Raw genomic sequence first — 15588 nt, forward strand, 5'->3', positions numbered from 1 at the left:
CATTTCAGCCATTAATCGCCCACTGCTGAGCATAGGCCTCCCTTCTCGTGTACGCCACTTATCCCGGTACTGGGGGCCGATTTTTGAATCTCGGCCATTCGTGAAATAAAACTATAGCGGTGTACGCCACTTATCGTGGTCCGGCACTGAGGGGGCCGACTTACAAGAAATTTTGAATCTCGGCCATTCGATTTCGTGAAATTCGTTCAATGATATCTCTACTACTAGCGATTTAAATTCTACTAACAGAATCGAAAACGAGTGGTCGTTACCACTAGTTTTAAAATTACTAGCTGTTCTTTTTCAAAAATAGCATTACGTCGTTTTCCACAGACTTTCGAACGGCGAATTCGTGCGTTCGAAATTAAAAAATCGATCCTCTGGACTAATCTCATCCAGAAACTAGTGCCCGCAGTATTTCGAATGTGGATAAAATTAAGTGATACCAAAGTGAGCAAGTGACCGCATATCAGCATGCATGCGATGTCATCTTCCAGGGAAAATTTTCCGATGTACAATTTTGTAACATTTTCTTGCAATATAGGTAAGTAATATTAACCAGTATAAATAAAAGAAGAAAATCTATCACTATATTAAAAATGTAGATATTCAATCATTTCTAAGTCTAGTATAATTTTAATAGTATAATTTGTAGTATGTATTTCTTTCTAATAATAAAGAAAGTTCAGTTTAAAATTTAGAAGATATAAAATTTTAACAAGAATCATTTATTATCTCCCCCGTTTGAAATAATGTAAGAAAAGCCTTTAAAAGCTGACCAATTCCATTGCACAATAATGCATGACTGCAATTAGTAATTGTTTTACGTACTAATGACTTTTTTAAAGATAATGATGATGTAGTTTCATTAGAATTAATGAGCCCGTGGCGGTAATGAGAGCAGAGGCGCAAAATAGAATGGTTTACGTCATTTACGTGATGGACACGGTAGGGAATGATTAGGGACACAGAAAATGCTCACCTAAATACCTACATGTATAATTAATTAAATATAAATATTCGTACATAGGTACAGTCAGTCAAAAAAGAGGTTTACCACTTTTGGACCTTAATTATATGTTTGAACTAGAGTCGAAAAGTGGTAAACCACTTTCTTGGCTGACCGTACATAAACTCGATCACGCGTGTATTCTTCTACGTCAACCACCACGGGAGGACAGGGGGTGGTAAAATTACAATCCGTCACCACAATTGGGTTATCAATTATCATAGTATAATTATTAATGATATCCCAAAAATCTACAGATCTGCCAAGCAGTTTCATTTCATGCGCTCTACCTATCGTTAGTACCTACCTACCTACACCAACTGCCTATTTAAGGCTCGATTTCAAGGCCGAAATCTACCCCAAATGGCATATTTTTCACCACACCAATTGGTAAAGGCTCTCTTTGCTATACGAAAACAGATAGCAAAATTGCATTTTATCCACAAGAGTGCAAAGTAGTTTTATACAAATTTTAACTTGATGTCTTAAGCGCGTTAGTAAATTTATTCTAAGTATAAATGATGATTTTGATAAATTGATGGATTTCATTTCTGTTTGATGTTTTATACTCAGTATTTTGTGAAAATTTGTGTTTCACTTCGGTCACTTCGGTGGCAAAGTTTGCTTAACCTTCGTGCCTTGAAACCCTCGCAACACCCAAGATTCCATTTTTGTCCCCATGTAAACCAAATAACTATTAACGGCTCTATGTAGAGTCAGTGCATTGGAAGTGTTAATTTAGTGACTAGGTACAAGAGTACCTATGGACATACCACTAGCTACCGATTTTGCTTCATTAACTCCGTAACAACGCCATATAGAGTTCAATGGGAATTCTACTAAACCGGTTTTAAGCATGCAGGTAATCATACGTACTACTTATGTGATGTTACATAATACAATCCCAGTCAGTAGGTAATTGAATTATTCCTAGCTAAAGTTTGTGAGGTATTTGTGTCTATTAGGTAAGTATATATGAGAAGTCTCCATAATTACTTCATAACTCGAAGAGTGATTCATCTTTTAAGGAATTAAATATTGTTTCTTTACAAATTTAAGTGCGGTCTAACGTTCGTACCGTTTGAGGAAAATCACCGATGTCTTCAGTTACGAAGAAAACAACATATTTGGCTATACTTAGTTAAACGAGTAACATACAAAGTACCTAAGTATTTAATTCTTATTTATTATTATAGATATTCGCAAAACATATCAACGTCCGCATTATCATTTCTTTTCCTTGTACAGTACCTAATTAAAATGTATCTAACCTTAGTTCAGGTGTTAAAATGTTTATTGTTATGTCAAGTTACCTCACGTTAGTTTAGTAGAACACTTTTCTATCGAGGTAACCGCTTTACCGTAATACTATTAGCATCTCGTTCTTCCATGGGAGTGCCCTAGTGTTGTACCTCAACGCCATGCCTTCGCTTCGCCAGCCAGTTTGCCCGCCAACGCGTCCCAGAGACGCCGCGTCGCGAGTACCATAGACATTATAGACAACCCGGATACGTTTCCCGATTCCCGCTTTTAAGGTAATTTCGCAAAGTTGCCTGCACTGTTTCGTTTTGAATTTGGAATTTGTTTGAAGTGTTTTTGTTTTGTTTTTAACTTTTTAAAAGTGTAAGTGGCATGTGAAGTTGTTGCGCCGGCATGATTTACTTGTTGTTGTGACCCTTTAAGTTGTTTCGTTTGGTATTCGTTGTGTTTTTAACTGCAAATATATTAATATGTTATTTTACTATTTATATTTGTATTCGTTTTTGTATAAAATATTATAATGGTACACGAATCGAACACGTGTGCTAGAGGCAATGACTAGTTAACTAGACATTGCCTCTTTACTTAATTGGATGTGCTCAAAATAAAATGTTTTATTTTAAGTAGACAGGTACTGGCACCTCTCTATCTAAATTATGTGTCTTTGGAAGTGAATCACCCAAGAAGTACAATAATCTGTAGGTGTGAAAAGGTTAGGCAAGCATACATAATTGCAAATTATTATTGATAAGTACAATTGCCTCGTAGAAGGAATTTTAACGGCCTCATTTCTGCGAAGTTTAAGTTATTCAGCTGGTGGCTTGTAAACAAGACGACTACTAAGTGATGATTTACCTGTACGCTTTTTAAATTGTTCAATAAATAATATGTAATAACGTTCAATGGAATTAGTTCAATGGAGTCCCTATTTTTTTTCTATAACGTAGTCCAATAAAATCAAGTCTTTAGTGTTCTTTACATATCCCGCACCTTTTTTTGGTCTTCTCTGTTTGGCCTAAAGGTTGACTGGTAGAGAATGCCATGTAGCATTAAGTTCGCCTTTTGTAACTGTATATTTTTACTGTGCAATAAAGTTTAAATAAAATAAATAAATAATGGAATCGTAGATAGGTAGGTAATATAGGTAGGTATTATATTATAACGCTTACCTAGTTTCCTAGTTTTCGTATGGAGCAAAATATGTATGAGTACTTTGAGTGGTTCTTGGGGTATCAAAATTAGCAGGAGAGGTTAAACGTTGCCCCGTTATAAAAAAAAAAAAAATAGAGGCAATCAAGCAACATTAAAATAGGACATGGCTAATAGGTACCTACTGACCTAAAATTCTCACCTAAATTATGATTTACAAATGATACCGGAAACCACGATTTCCTGGAAATAAAGGTGAAAGTTATCGTCTTCCTGACAGGTTTATAGCTAGTCAAGACATATAGGTAATATAGTTTAGTTTAGTTTAGTTTTATTTATTTCATAATGATAAATTACATTATAAATTATGCTATGTTAACCTATACGAATTTACATTATGATCGTCAATATAATTATTTCACATGCATTCATTCAATTGTATAATATCAATAAAAATAATCAAAACAAAAAGAGTTAACATAAAAACGAATTCAAACTAAAAAAATTAATACATAATGGAATACATTTCAAATGAACAAATCTAATAGGTAGGTATAGATATCTCATAATAATGATCGTCATGTTAAAACTCTTATAATTTTATTGATTGTAAAGGCGAAGATTAGTTACCAAAAACACATTCAGTTAAAATATGAAGGATGTACGAGAATCTATCTGGATTTTTTTTAAACTGTAGGCTATAGGTAAGTGAGGTACCTGTCAAACTGACCAACATGGAATATATCTTCATTTATAGAAAAAAATATTATGGCAACCTGCGGAGAACATCTGCAATCTGCATATACAAAAAGCAAATCGAATTAAACCGTAGACCTTCGCTGTCAGGTTAATTAATTTTATTGACGATCAAAAAACGATAACAATACAATATTTCCCACTTACGAACTTTACAATTTATTAGGGTCAAATAAGAATACATAATTATACAAAAATTACACTTCCAACGTTAAAATAAAAACAGTACTTAACACTACTCCCATGTGAAAATTCATCCGCAACGCAGGCTTCGTCAGGTGGCCACAAATCCAAATCAACAACATGCTTCGTCAAACAAACCAATGATGATATCCGCAACAGGCTTCGTCATATATAAAATAATTCGTTCCTGGTTCAAATCTCCCCATCACACCGGCAGCGTTACCACGCTGAATAGCCAATGAGATCTGTTGGACCAGGTACGATCCGGACCGAGAGTACTTTAAAAACAAAGTAAAACATGTTGTTAAAGATGAGGTGGTGTCTCCTGCTACTGGCGCTAGCCTCGGCCCGCGGGCAGGACACGTGTCAATCCAGCCCCGAACCCCAGTACCTGCTCTTCGGCACCAAGACCGCCTACAACTACGTCAACAGGAACCTGCCCAATCTCAACCCGCAGAACATACCGGGTGAGTGTGTAGATTTTAAGTTTTAAGTTTTAAGTACCTACGTCAGTTGCAGAGAAAACTGACGCCCCGACTTACATAAAATCCTCCAAGTACTTAGGTAGTACATAATTACATATTATCTTACTTATCTGCCTATATTAATACCGGATTACCATTATCTTGCATAATTTTTTTTGTCATATTTTACCTTCGCATAACAACGCTTGGCAGAATCCTCTTTTCGTCTTTTTGCATACCTACATTTCTTGGCATACCTACTGTTATTTTGCAGAATTATTTAAAGCAGAGTAATACAATGGCATAATGGTAATAAATTGTATAATAGTCGTATAATCGATTAATTGTTCTGTCAAAAATTGTGTCGCATTCTATTGACTTGGCATTCTCTCATTTCGCACAATTGTATAGCCAGAATAATACATTGGCATAATGTTGATGCACAGAATAATGTCACTTATGTTTTATTTATTTTTTACATTAAAAATGGGTTTTCTGGTTTACTCACTGTCAACCTAAAACGCTCCTCCTCGCTTCGCTCGTCGTCGCACCTAAACCGACTCTGTGACATATACGATTTCTGTGTCGTGTGAGTATTTTGTCGACATGGGGGTTCTAACCTAATGTACATTTCTGACAACATGACAAAATAAATTCGGCGGAACGTCTACTCGGTGCAAAATTACAGTCAGCAACATGATTATTATGCAACATAAAATGCTGCAAAATTAAAGTCGACGGTATTAGCAGTATGCTATTACTAATTCAGGGCAATATAATAAATAAATAAATAAATAAATTAAATAAATAATATTCTGCTATATTAAAATCTAAAATATCAGTATTCTGCTATCCAGAATTCTGCCAAATGAATGATATGCGATATGACAGTTATGCTATTTGTACAATTATGCATCAGGTATCATTCGGGTAAAAATGTTTCTGCGAAAGCTGCTATGCCAAATGTATTTCGGACAATCGATATTCTGCAAGATAAAGGGAATCCCAGCACGGGAAGCATGGTCGCGCGATAGACGATAAAATATCGCACTTACAAATAGTGCGATAGGGACGGCCTGCTATTTTATCGTCTATCGCGCGACTATGCTTTCCGTGCTGGACGTAAACTAGCACAATGACCCTAGTCTAGGTCTAGGGTAAGATAATGAGGCCAACTATTTAAAAATCACATAATAACAGATTCAGACTCGTAATCATATGATAGAGTTAACAACTTGACATTAAAATACCTAAATTAATAAAAAATCCGAAATTTGTCATTAAAATTTTACCTATCTATGCGTGAAACATCGTAAACAAAAGCAACTCTGACTGTGACAGTGCCAACATTACGAAGCGAAAAACCATAGACAAACGCACAAAGGTTTGACACATGAATTAAAAATCAATTTGCCTATAGGTAGCTCTTCACTATTCCGGGTCATTCACCTTTAAGTCTTCAAACCTTACCCTTAAGTTTAAAAGAAAATATGCCAAAACGTATGCATATATAGCATTGTTATTGTATTGTACCTAGTTATTTTTTTTTTCAATAAATTTATCTTTGATCTTGGACACGTGGATAGAAACAAATCATGGACAAAAAAACTACAACTAGCATAATACTGGCTATCCTCGTAAGACCCAGACTAATTTTTGCACTGTTGAATTCGGAACTGTAATTAATTCCATTGTAGTTTAAAAATAAAATTTATTTTGTTATTTTTAAAGAAACTCAGGACTTAAGAGATTTAGGGCCGGTTGCATCAAACCGTCTGTCACCGTTAAAGCCTTCGTAAAATGTTATTGTATGGGAAATGGGAAATTCCATACATGTCTGTTGCATGACGATGATGTGTCTCTCAAATATGGTTGATGCAACTGGCCCTTAGTTATTGTTAATTATAGAAAAAAGTTTCGAATTCTATTTACATAATGCCCTTGAAATGGAGTAACGAGATTGAAGACTTTCCTCGAAGAATTAATTAAATACATAGGTACCTTAGTGTATTTATGGATACGATAGATACCGTTAGTTTAGGATCTCGTATTTTATGCCTGATGTGATGTTTGTATTACATTTACCGAACTTTCTACGCCTAATCAAAGAGCGGGCGCCGTCAGTTTTATAACAGGCATTTTGCTGAGTAACCATGTCTACTGCATGTCATCGTAACAACTCAACAATACAACTTTCGGTTCGACGACCACTAGTAAATTGGTTGCCTTTACGTTACAGGGCTAATTCGGGTTGTTCCACTTTTTATCGTAATATTTGACACACATTACAGGTTCTACTCCTACCTACAGGACTAGATTAGTCGATAGTAGATTATCTAGACCATTGGTGGGTAAAGTACGGCTCGCGGGAATTTGCCCTTTTTGAGGAGAAAAATTTGCCCACCACTGAGTCCACTGACCTAAACTATAGCCTGATCAGGAATATATGAGGATCGCCAAGAAAGCGCGATTACTCTAAAGTCTAATGTATGTGGTGACAGTTCAATATAATATGAAAAAAATAAAATTGTGAAAAAAACCCCGACATAGTGGGCCGATTTTCATGAAGCATGGCTAAGAACACTCCCGACTAACTCAGCTTTCAAACAAAAAAAACTAAATCTAAATCGGTTCATCCGTTTGGGAGCTACAATAGACAGACACACACGTCAACCTTATAACACCCCGTCTTTTTTGCGTCGGGGGTTAAAAATAAGTCATATACCTAATAGACTCATATCGAATTTGGCACAAAAAATGGTTGTTTCCTGTAGTATTTGACATAAGAAACTAATGTTTATAAATTTTGGGTATTAAAAGTGTATAATGACTACGTATTTTCGATTGAAAATGTGTGTAATATTTTTTTTAACTTCGGCCACCGAAAACGCTGTCAGCGATGTAATGACGTCATAGAACCTAACTTTATGTCGAGTCAATCACTGACATGATGAACACATAAATGTCAGAATTTTTTGCGTTCAATTCGATTGACGTTATGCACAGACAATCTATAGATTAACATGGCTAATGTTGTTTTTGCCTGATTAAGTGAAAAGGGGCAAGTAGCCTATTATTGCTGGTCACCTCGCAGATAGGTACCTAGCCAGTTTGGCGAGTAGGCGTGAGACCCAGGAAACCATTCAGTAATATGCGCCACAAACGGTTTGATATTACACCGTTATCTTATGTAATGTGCAATATGATCAGGCCGCAGTCAAAACAACAGCCACCTACATATTTTGATAACTAAGCCAATGTCATTTCCGGTTGCAAAAAATAGGTTTTTTAACTCAATTATCGTTTTATTTATTTATGCGTTTTCGGTAGGTATACAGGGTGTCCCATAAATTATCATATCATGATCATCTACTCATAAGTAATGCACTTCCAAAAGCCATTGGTATATTTTATTTTAATTTTAAGCAGGTACCTATACTTAAATAATGTAATTACCAAAGACTAGTGAAAATTGTCAAATGAGCTAAAAAAACTGTACAATTCACTATATAGATTGAAATAAAAAAGAGAGCAGCGGTACCAATCAATTCAAGTGGCGTTTAATTTAAATTTAAATGCAGTTTTACATACTAAACGAGTCTAGAAACGAATAGTAAAAGAAGGAAGTAAAAGACGTGCTAATTAATCATTCATTGTATTAAGACTCTAAAGCAAGAGTGCCTAGTTAACCGACAGGGAAAAGATAACACTTTTATTTTTACCTTTTTTACAAGGGCGGATCCAGGTCATGGGGGTCATAACTCCCCTGGGGCAGACCAGGCCCTGTGCTTACAATAGGGGATATTACGCAAAGCTTTGGTCAGAGGGCGCTACTTGCACATTAAGGAAGACCTACCGCGAACCTTGTTTGACATGTTGCCCCTTTGTGGAAGCAACACTTCAAACGTGATTCGCGGTAAACCCTCTGTAAACAAACCGCCTTGATAATAACTATCAATGTCATAGAGAATATTTAAAATTACGATACAAGTGCGTAAAAGAGGAAGTTCGAAACGAGTGCGATAAATTAAAACACGACCGAAGGGAGTGTTTTAAATCGACACGAGTTACGAATTTCCTTCTTGCACGTGTATCGTACGACGTTTTTCAGTACAGATGAGCCTTCAAACGGTCGTGTTTTAATTTATCGCCACTCGTTTCGAACTTCCTTTTTTACGCACTTGTATCGTAATGTACTATTGTGTGTGTTTACTGTATGTCAAAATGCTGCACTCTGGCGGTAAAACGTTGCTGTAATATTTCTTATTTGACCATGAGACCCCCCGAAAATTAAAAGTAAAATTTTACCACCCGACCCGAAGAATCGAAAAATCACCTCGAGCGAATACGTACCTTCAAAATTTTTTTTTTTGCTAAATTGCCTATCTAAGTTAAGCATACTGGAGCCTGAGTTGTTCAGGATTAATCAAATGTTGGCATTAAAACACTGTGAAACAGGGATGTACTAAATAATTACATATGTAGATACCTTCTACGCTTACCTACTCTGGCTACTCTACATTGTATTTTTACCATTACATGTCTTACTGGAACATATACGGAACCATATCTAGGAACGGCGTACAAGGGTAAGTAGAAAAAGTTCGTTTTAACCTAGTAGGTATTTCAGTTAGGTATATGTGTCATCACCTGTCACCATCACCTAAAAAAATAGGATTGGCAAAACAGGTAAGTGTACTTCGACAAGTATTTTTTTTTATACATCATCTAATCTAACACAAAAATATGTCATGATCGTAAGTCGTAGTTTGCACATAGCAAATTTTTCATGAGAGTAACAAAATGGGATGCACTCCTTAGTAATTTAAATAGTAAAGTATACATTCAAATAATTTTAATATATTTAATCTATTGTACTTAAACATGCAGTAATGAGACTAATGGGGGATAAAATAAATGGTAACAGTAACATAGTTTGTTAAAAATTAAAATTACGCCATCCATTTTTGAGTAAGTATATTGCTCACGAAATATCTAAACCTGTCACTTTAATCTTTACAGAATGTTCGCTTGATGGTATAATATTAGGAAGTGTAGAATGTAGAATGTTGATGGGCCAATGTTGATCAACATATAAAATATCTAAAATAAAAATAACTATTAATATCAACACGTTCCCTATAACGCCATAATGAGCCCATGAGACATCACCATGCTATTTTAAACAGTATTTATCAAACGATGAAAAATCTACTATTGGCACAATTCCAGTAGTTAATTCCGGTAGTGACAAGGCTGGAAATATGACCCTTGTTACGAAGGGCGTAAGCCCTAAAATTAGTTATATTTATGATACGATATTATGCCTAATCATTACGGTAGATTTCCCGTTGCCAGACGAGTAAAAATAGCTGTTTAAAAATGTAGCTTTCTGTTATTATTTTTGACATTTTACATTGTAACTGTCAAAATTATTTCTTAGATTCGTCTCAAACGTCACACGCAGTAGGTGTTGTTTTTTTAGGGGTAGTTTCGAGTTTTTATAATTCATCTGTCATACTAAAGGAGGTTTTTGCTAAAGTTATCTCTATTTTATTTAAAGACGCAGTGCAGTAACGCATACATACATTGTAAACAAAACAACACGAAAACTCAAACTTAATTATTCTTTCTATAATCACACCTTATTAATCAGCGTAAATGAAAAAAAATAACTTGTTTATTTGTCCCCTCTCTCGTTCATGTGTTGAAAAAATGTTTTCACTAGATAATCAGATACTTTAATAAAAAGATTTCACCTTGTGCCTTAAAACCCTTGCAACGCGCAAATTCTTTTGCACTTGTCATTATATTTGTTAATATTAATACGAGTAACTTTATTGTGGAACAAATGTCACAAACATTATCGGTACATGAACGACGAGGTAAATGAACGCTCATAAATCTTTAGTACATAGGTATGGCCAATGCCTACAATTTGGAATGCTTTTCATAGGTACGGAAACTAGAACACTGTCGTGTTACGTCTAGTCTAGTAAATATTCTAGCAACAAGGTATTTCGAATCCAAACTTTAGGCACCGACTAATGTATCTGATTTACACAACACAAGCCTTCTTGAGCTTGCCGTGGCATTCGGTCAATTATTTTAGTTGTTTTGACACTTTTGACTTCCTTTCTCTCGTCTGTAATAATTATCTTGATGCGAAATAGACGCATTTTTTTTTTTTTTTTTTTAATACTACGTCGGTGGCAAACAAGTATACGGCCCGCCTGATGTAAAGCGGTCACCGTAACCTATGGACGCCTGCAACTCAAACAGTGTCACATGCGCGTTGCCACCCCATTAGAAACTTGTACATTCCCTTTTGCTGTGTTAAGTACACAGCAAAAAGTACACACCATTTGATATTATTAATGAATAACAGACTAAGAGATTAATTAAATCAATAATTGTAATCATTAAGTCTAGTTAATAACACTTGTATATTTAACTAAAATTCCCAATTTCCATTTTAGCATTTTCGCTACCGTATCCTCTTAAGGACACGGTATGTTCTAAGAAGAAGATTGTAAAATGAATCGATGATGTCAGACTATCCCCTAAACTTGTTTACTCTCATCACATTTCTGACACGCAGTAGTGTTCGCATTAAACTGTCGGAAGGTGCCTAAAAGGCAGCCATGCTCAAGGCTATGTTGCAATCTGAGCATTTATAGTTGGAGCCCGCAGCCCCAATAGGGACGCACCGATGCGATAAAGTTTATCGAACTCACCGAACTAGTGTGTTACGCCCGCAGAAGACAGGTAGGTACCTACTAGGTAGGTATATAAGTACCTACTTCAGTCACAAAGATTCAAATTTTTTTGGTCTACGAATTTAAGGCCCTTAAGAATTAGGTATATACTTGACCTAAGATTCATCTTCGTCAAATGTATACGGCACCAAACATTAACTGAAAAGGGTCATGCGAATTCCCGTAATATTTAATTATTTTTTCCTGTAATATATTTTAAGTTCTGATTTTTACTACCTATATTCAAACTATATGTGATATATGATATGAGTATTAGTGCGTTTTCACATTATCCGATCCGATATCGGATGTCGGAAGGATTTCGAAGGCAAAAATCAAAGATAGAATACCTATCAGTCCTACATCTGATATCGGATCGGATAATGAGAAAAAGCACTTAGGTAGGTACTCACATAATAAATTATAATAAAAATTATGATAAATGGACATAGTATGACAAACACGCGTGAGGGCTCGCTCCAACAATCTTTTTAATAGATTTTATAGATTTATCATCATAAGTCATAGCATAGTGCGGTAGATACAGGCTGTCCCCAGAAAAGGGTTGGTTCCCATGGATATGTATGGAATTTAATGAAAATACAATGTATATTATGTATTTAATTATTTTAAAATTAAATAAACTGAAAATATAAACAACACGGGCGGGTTTAAATATTAATTTTGTGTTTAACTACATATATACTAAGCACGTGAAAACATACAAGCCGTAACTAAATAATTCACTCAATATCCATATTATCTATAATAAATATAAAATAAATATAATTGGTTCTTTTAGTATTAAATTTCTCAATCATTCGATTCAAACCATATTTCCAGGACACCCTGTAGTTTCCCAAACAACCCTTTAATCCAGATTTATAATATCATGTCCCGAGGTTATAAAACCGCTTTTATAGGCCAAGCATACACACGTGACAAAAGCGGCCGCGGCAAGCCCTTTTATCTGTGGTAAGGTGTGTTCCATCAGTTAAGGGACAATTCGTGGACCTTGGAAATGGACGTGGAAAGTCAAATCCAGCCATCAAGAAAACGTATAAAACTTCCTTAGAAAATACAATTACATGATACCGTATAAAACTTCCTTACACAGAACCAAAGACATATGTAACTCCGTATAGATCAGAACCATAATAGAAATAGATACGGTGGCCTAGATGGCGTTACACCTTTGGGGGACGCTTGGCTAGATGACGCTAATATTATTTTTGACATTTTAACACATATCAAGCTAAGAATATGTGCCAAATTGTCAAAACAGAGGTTTAAAGTTTTAAGCTTGTGTCGAGAGATGGCAGTCTATGCACTGTGATTACATATTTTACTTTTACAGTAACTCTCTATAATACTTGATCCTCTTTGCACAGAACTGACGATTTGGAAAGAAAGAAAGTATAAACGAGTTTGAGTAAAATAAGCCCAAACGTCAATACTTTGAAGAGACATTGAAAAAGCTCGGCTCTTTTCGCAGATCAAGGAGATCCATGCTTAAATCAAAAATAGTTTGTGGGTAAAAGCTAATTCAGTGAAATGTTGTGTTATCTTATACTTTTAAACGAGCAATTCTTGTATATTTATTTATTTATTTATTTATTTATTTATTTATTTATTTATATAATATATTTATTTACACTGACGATCTCGGAAACCGCTCTAACGATTTCGCAGAAATTTGTTATGTGGGGGTTTTTGGGGGTGAAAAATCGGTCTAACTTATCCTTAGGTCCCGGAAAACGCGAATTTTCGAGTTTTCATGCGTTTTTCTTCGCGCGCCATCTCGTGTGCAGTAGTTGTACTGTTAAGACAGAATTCTTTCGGTCGATGTAAGTACTATTTATTGCAAACACTAGATGGCGACACAGGTCAAGGCTAAAACGAATAGAAAATACACTATTTGAGTTTTTGTGGCGAAATGCGCGCCATCTCGTGTGGAGTAGTTGTGTTGTTAAGGCTGAGAATTCTTTCGCTCGATGTAGGTACTATTCATTTTTGAACTAGATGGCGACACATGTCAAGGATACGAAACAGAACCGAGCGAAGCTCGGTTGCCCAGATATTATAAATTTAATTGATCCATTCTGTAACGTATATACCTATACCATAATAGAACAGCAGCGTCCTGAAGGTCCCTTTTCCATGGAACCACGCATATTGTTACGCGTTAGTGAACCCGATGCATAGATTCAATTGTTATGTTAACTTCGCAATGCATACATGGAATTGAAAAGCACTATAATGGTTGTTGAGATGGGTCAGTAAATTCAAATACCTACTTTTAAGCCTGAAGAACATTATCTTACAGTGACAGTGCTTAAGAATATTTTAAATTACCGCGAAGTAGTGATACCTAATTACCATTAAAAAAAAACAAAGCACGTTCGAGGTCCTCAGCGCTCTGAATTTAATGAAGCTCTGACGTCTGACAAAGACTCTCTGTAATTCAGACATGGTCTACGATTATATATATATTTTGTATCCGAAATTACAATATTACTCGATGCAACAAGTAAAACGGCACTGAATTATGACACAGCGAGTCGTTTGGATGCCATCCCAACTCATTATTTAACAGTGTGGAATCGTAAACCTTGGCGAAACGTGCTCGTCATGCGTACACCATGTAAATAACCGGGTTATAGGTTTACGCTAGGTTATTTTAATTGCACAGAGGGACTAAGTACACACACCATCATGAATAGGCTCTTTCTTCTAATGCATGATATATATAAATTAATAAAAATTGGGAGAATGCATCGCTTTACATCTCTCTAACAACAGCATGTTCTACAGTGCATGCCAGTACTTTAATAGTTTTCCCCTCACTAGCTCGGAAACACGTGTTTTGTCCTTTAATACCAGCGGGTAAAAACGTATTTTACCCACTAGTGGATAAAGTAATTTGACCTTGAATAAAGTCAAATTTTCTGCTTTAAAATTGATAAAAGTGGATGTATTTAGTGATGGAGATGATTTACCACCTGTGGAATTACTGGAAGCAGATATAAACGCATTTTTTTTGCGTTGTTATTTCCTCGCTATAGTGAGGGGAAAAGTTTTGTGTTACACACGGGTGCAAATGTATTTTTCCCCTCACTAGCTCGGAAACACGTGTTTTGTCCTTTAATACCAGCGGGTAAAAACGCATTTTATCCACTAGTGGGTAAAGTAATTTGACCTTGAATAAAGTCAAATTAACTGCTGTAAAATTGATATAAGTAGGTGAATCTAGTAATAAAGATGATTTACCACCTGTGGAACTACTGGAAGCAGTGATAAACGCATTTATTGCGTTGTAGTTTCCTCACTATAGTGAGAGGAAAAGTTTTGTGTTACACTCGGGTGCAAATGTATTTTACTTCTCGTGTGTTAAAAAACTCGCAATCCTTTCACTTGCTCGTTTTTCAATTCCACACTCGGCGTTAAAATACAACTTTGCCCCCTTGTATAACAAATAACTATTACTTCTCGTGTGTTGAAAACTCGCCAAGTTCAGGATTCTTTCACTTGCTCGTTTTTCAATTGCACACTCGGCATTCAAATACAACTTTGCCCCCTTGTATAACAAATAACTATTTTTCCTACCCAATCCCTAAAGGACTTTACCCTTCTTAAAATGTACCTACTTATTCAAAGAAGGTTACAAATTTTTGGTTTGTTATTCATATGCGATACCATCACGTGTCGTTTGCCTATGCCCATGTGATTACGCAGCAACTTACAGGTATCGAGTATGTTTTTTTGTTTAGATTCTTAAGCTGAGGACCTACTGCCGACCTTGAAAATCGTTATCTGCTTCTCTATCACTCATGCTTTGATAGAGCAGATAGATAGATTTGAGAGAGGCCGATAACGTTTATTTTGTCGAAGTTTAGCCTGGTGTTTGGTCCTTTGGACTTAAATAGGGAAGACAAATTTCATTTTTCGCCTCAGCGGGCCGATTTTTGAGTCTCAGGCGTTCGAATTCAGAAATTGTCACTAAAAATAA

At 35.5% G+C, this 15588-nt stretch overlaps 1 protein-coding gene across 1 annotated transcript in view; it reads left to right on the top strand.

Annotated features, from left to right (window-relative positions):
• Positions 1-2387: 2387 nt before the first annotated feature.
• LOC125233616 (multiple inositol polyphosphate phosphatase 1-like) overlaps positions 2388-15588 on the top strand; it is a 32107-nt gene continuing 18906 nt past the window's right edge. Inside the window, exons 1-2 of the mRNA XM_048139677.1 lie at positions 2388-2544; positions 4668-4824. Of these exons, the coding sequence (XP_047995634.1) occupies positions 4668-4824 (157 nt within the window). The 5' untranslated portion in view covers positions 2388-2544. The remainder of the gene's footprint in view (positions 2545-4667; positions 4825-15588) is intronic.

This window comes from Leguminivora glycinivorella, chromosome 14 (assembly GCF_023078275.1).
Source record: "Leguminivora glycinivorella isolate SPB_JAAS2020 chromosome 14, LegGlyc_1.1, whole genome shotgun sequence".
NCBI lineage: Eukaryota > Metazoa > Arthropoda > Insecta > Lepidoptera > Tortricidae > Leguminivora > Leguminivora glycinivorella.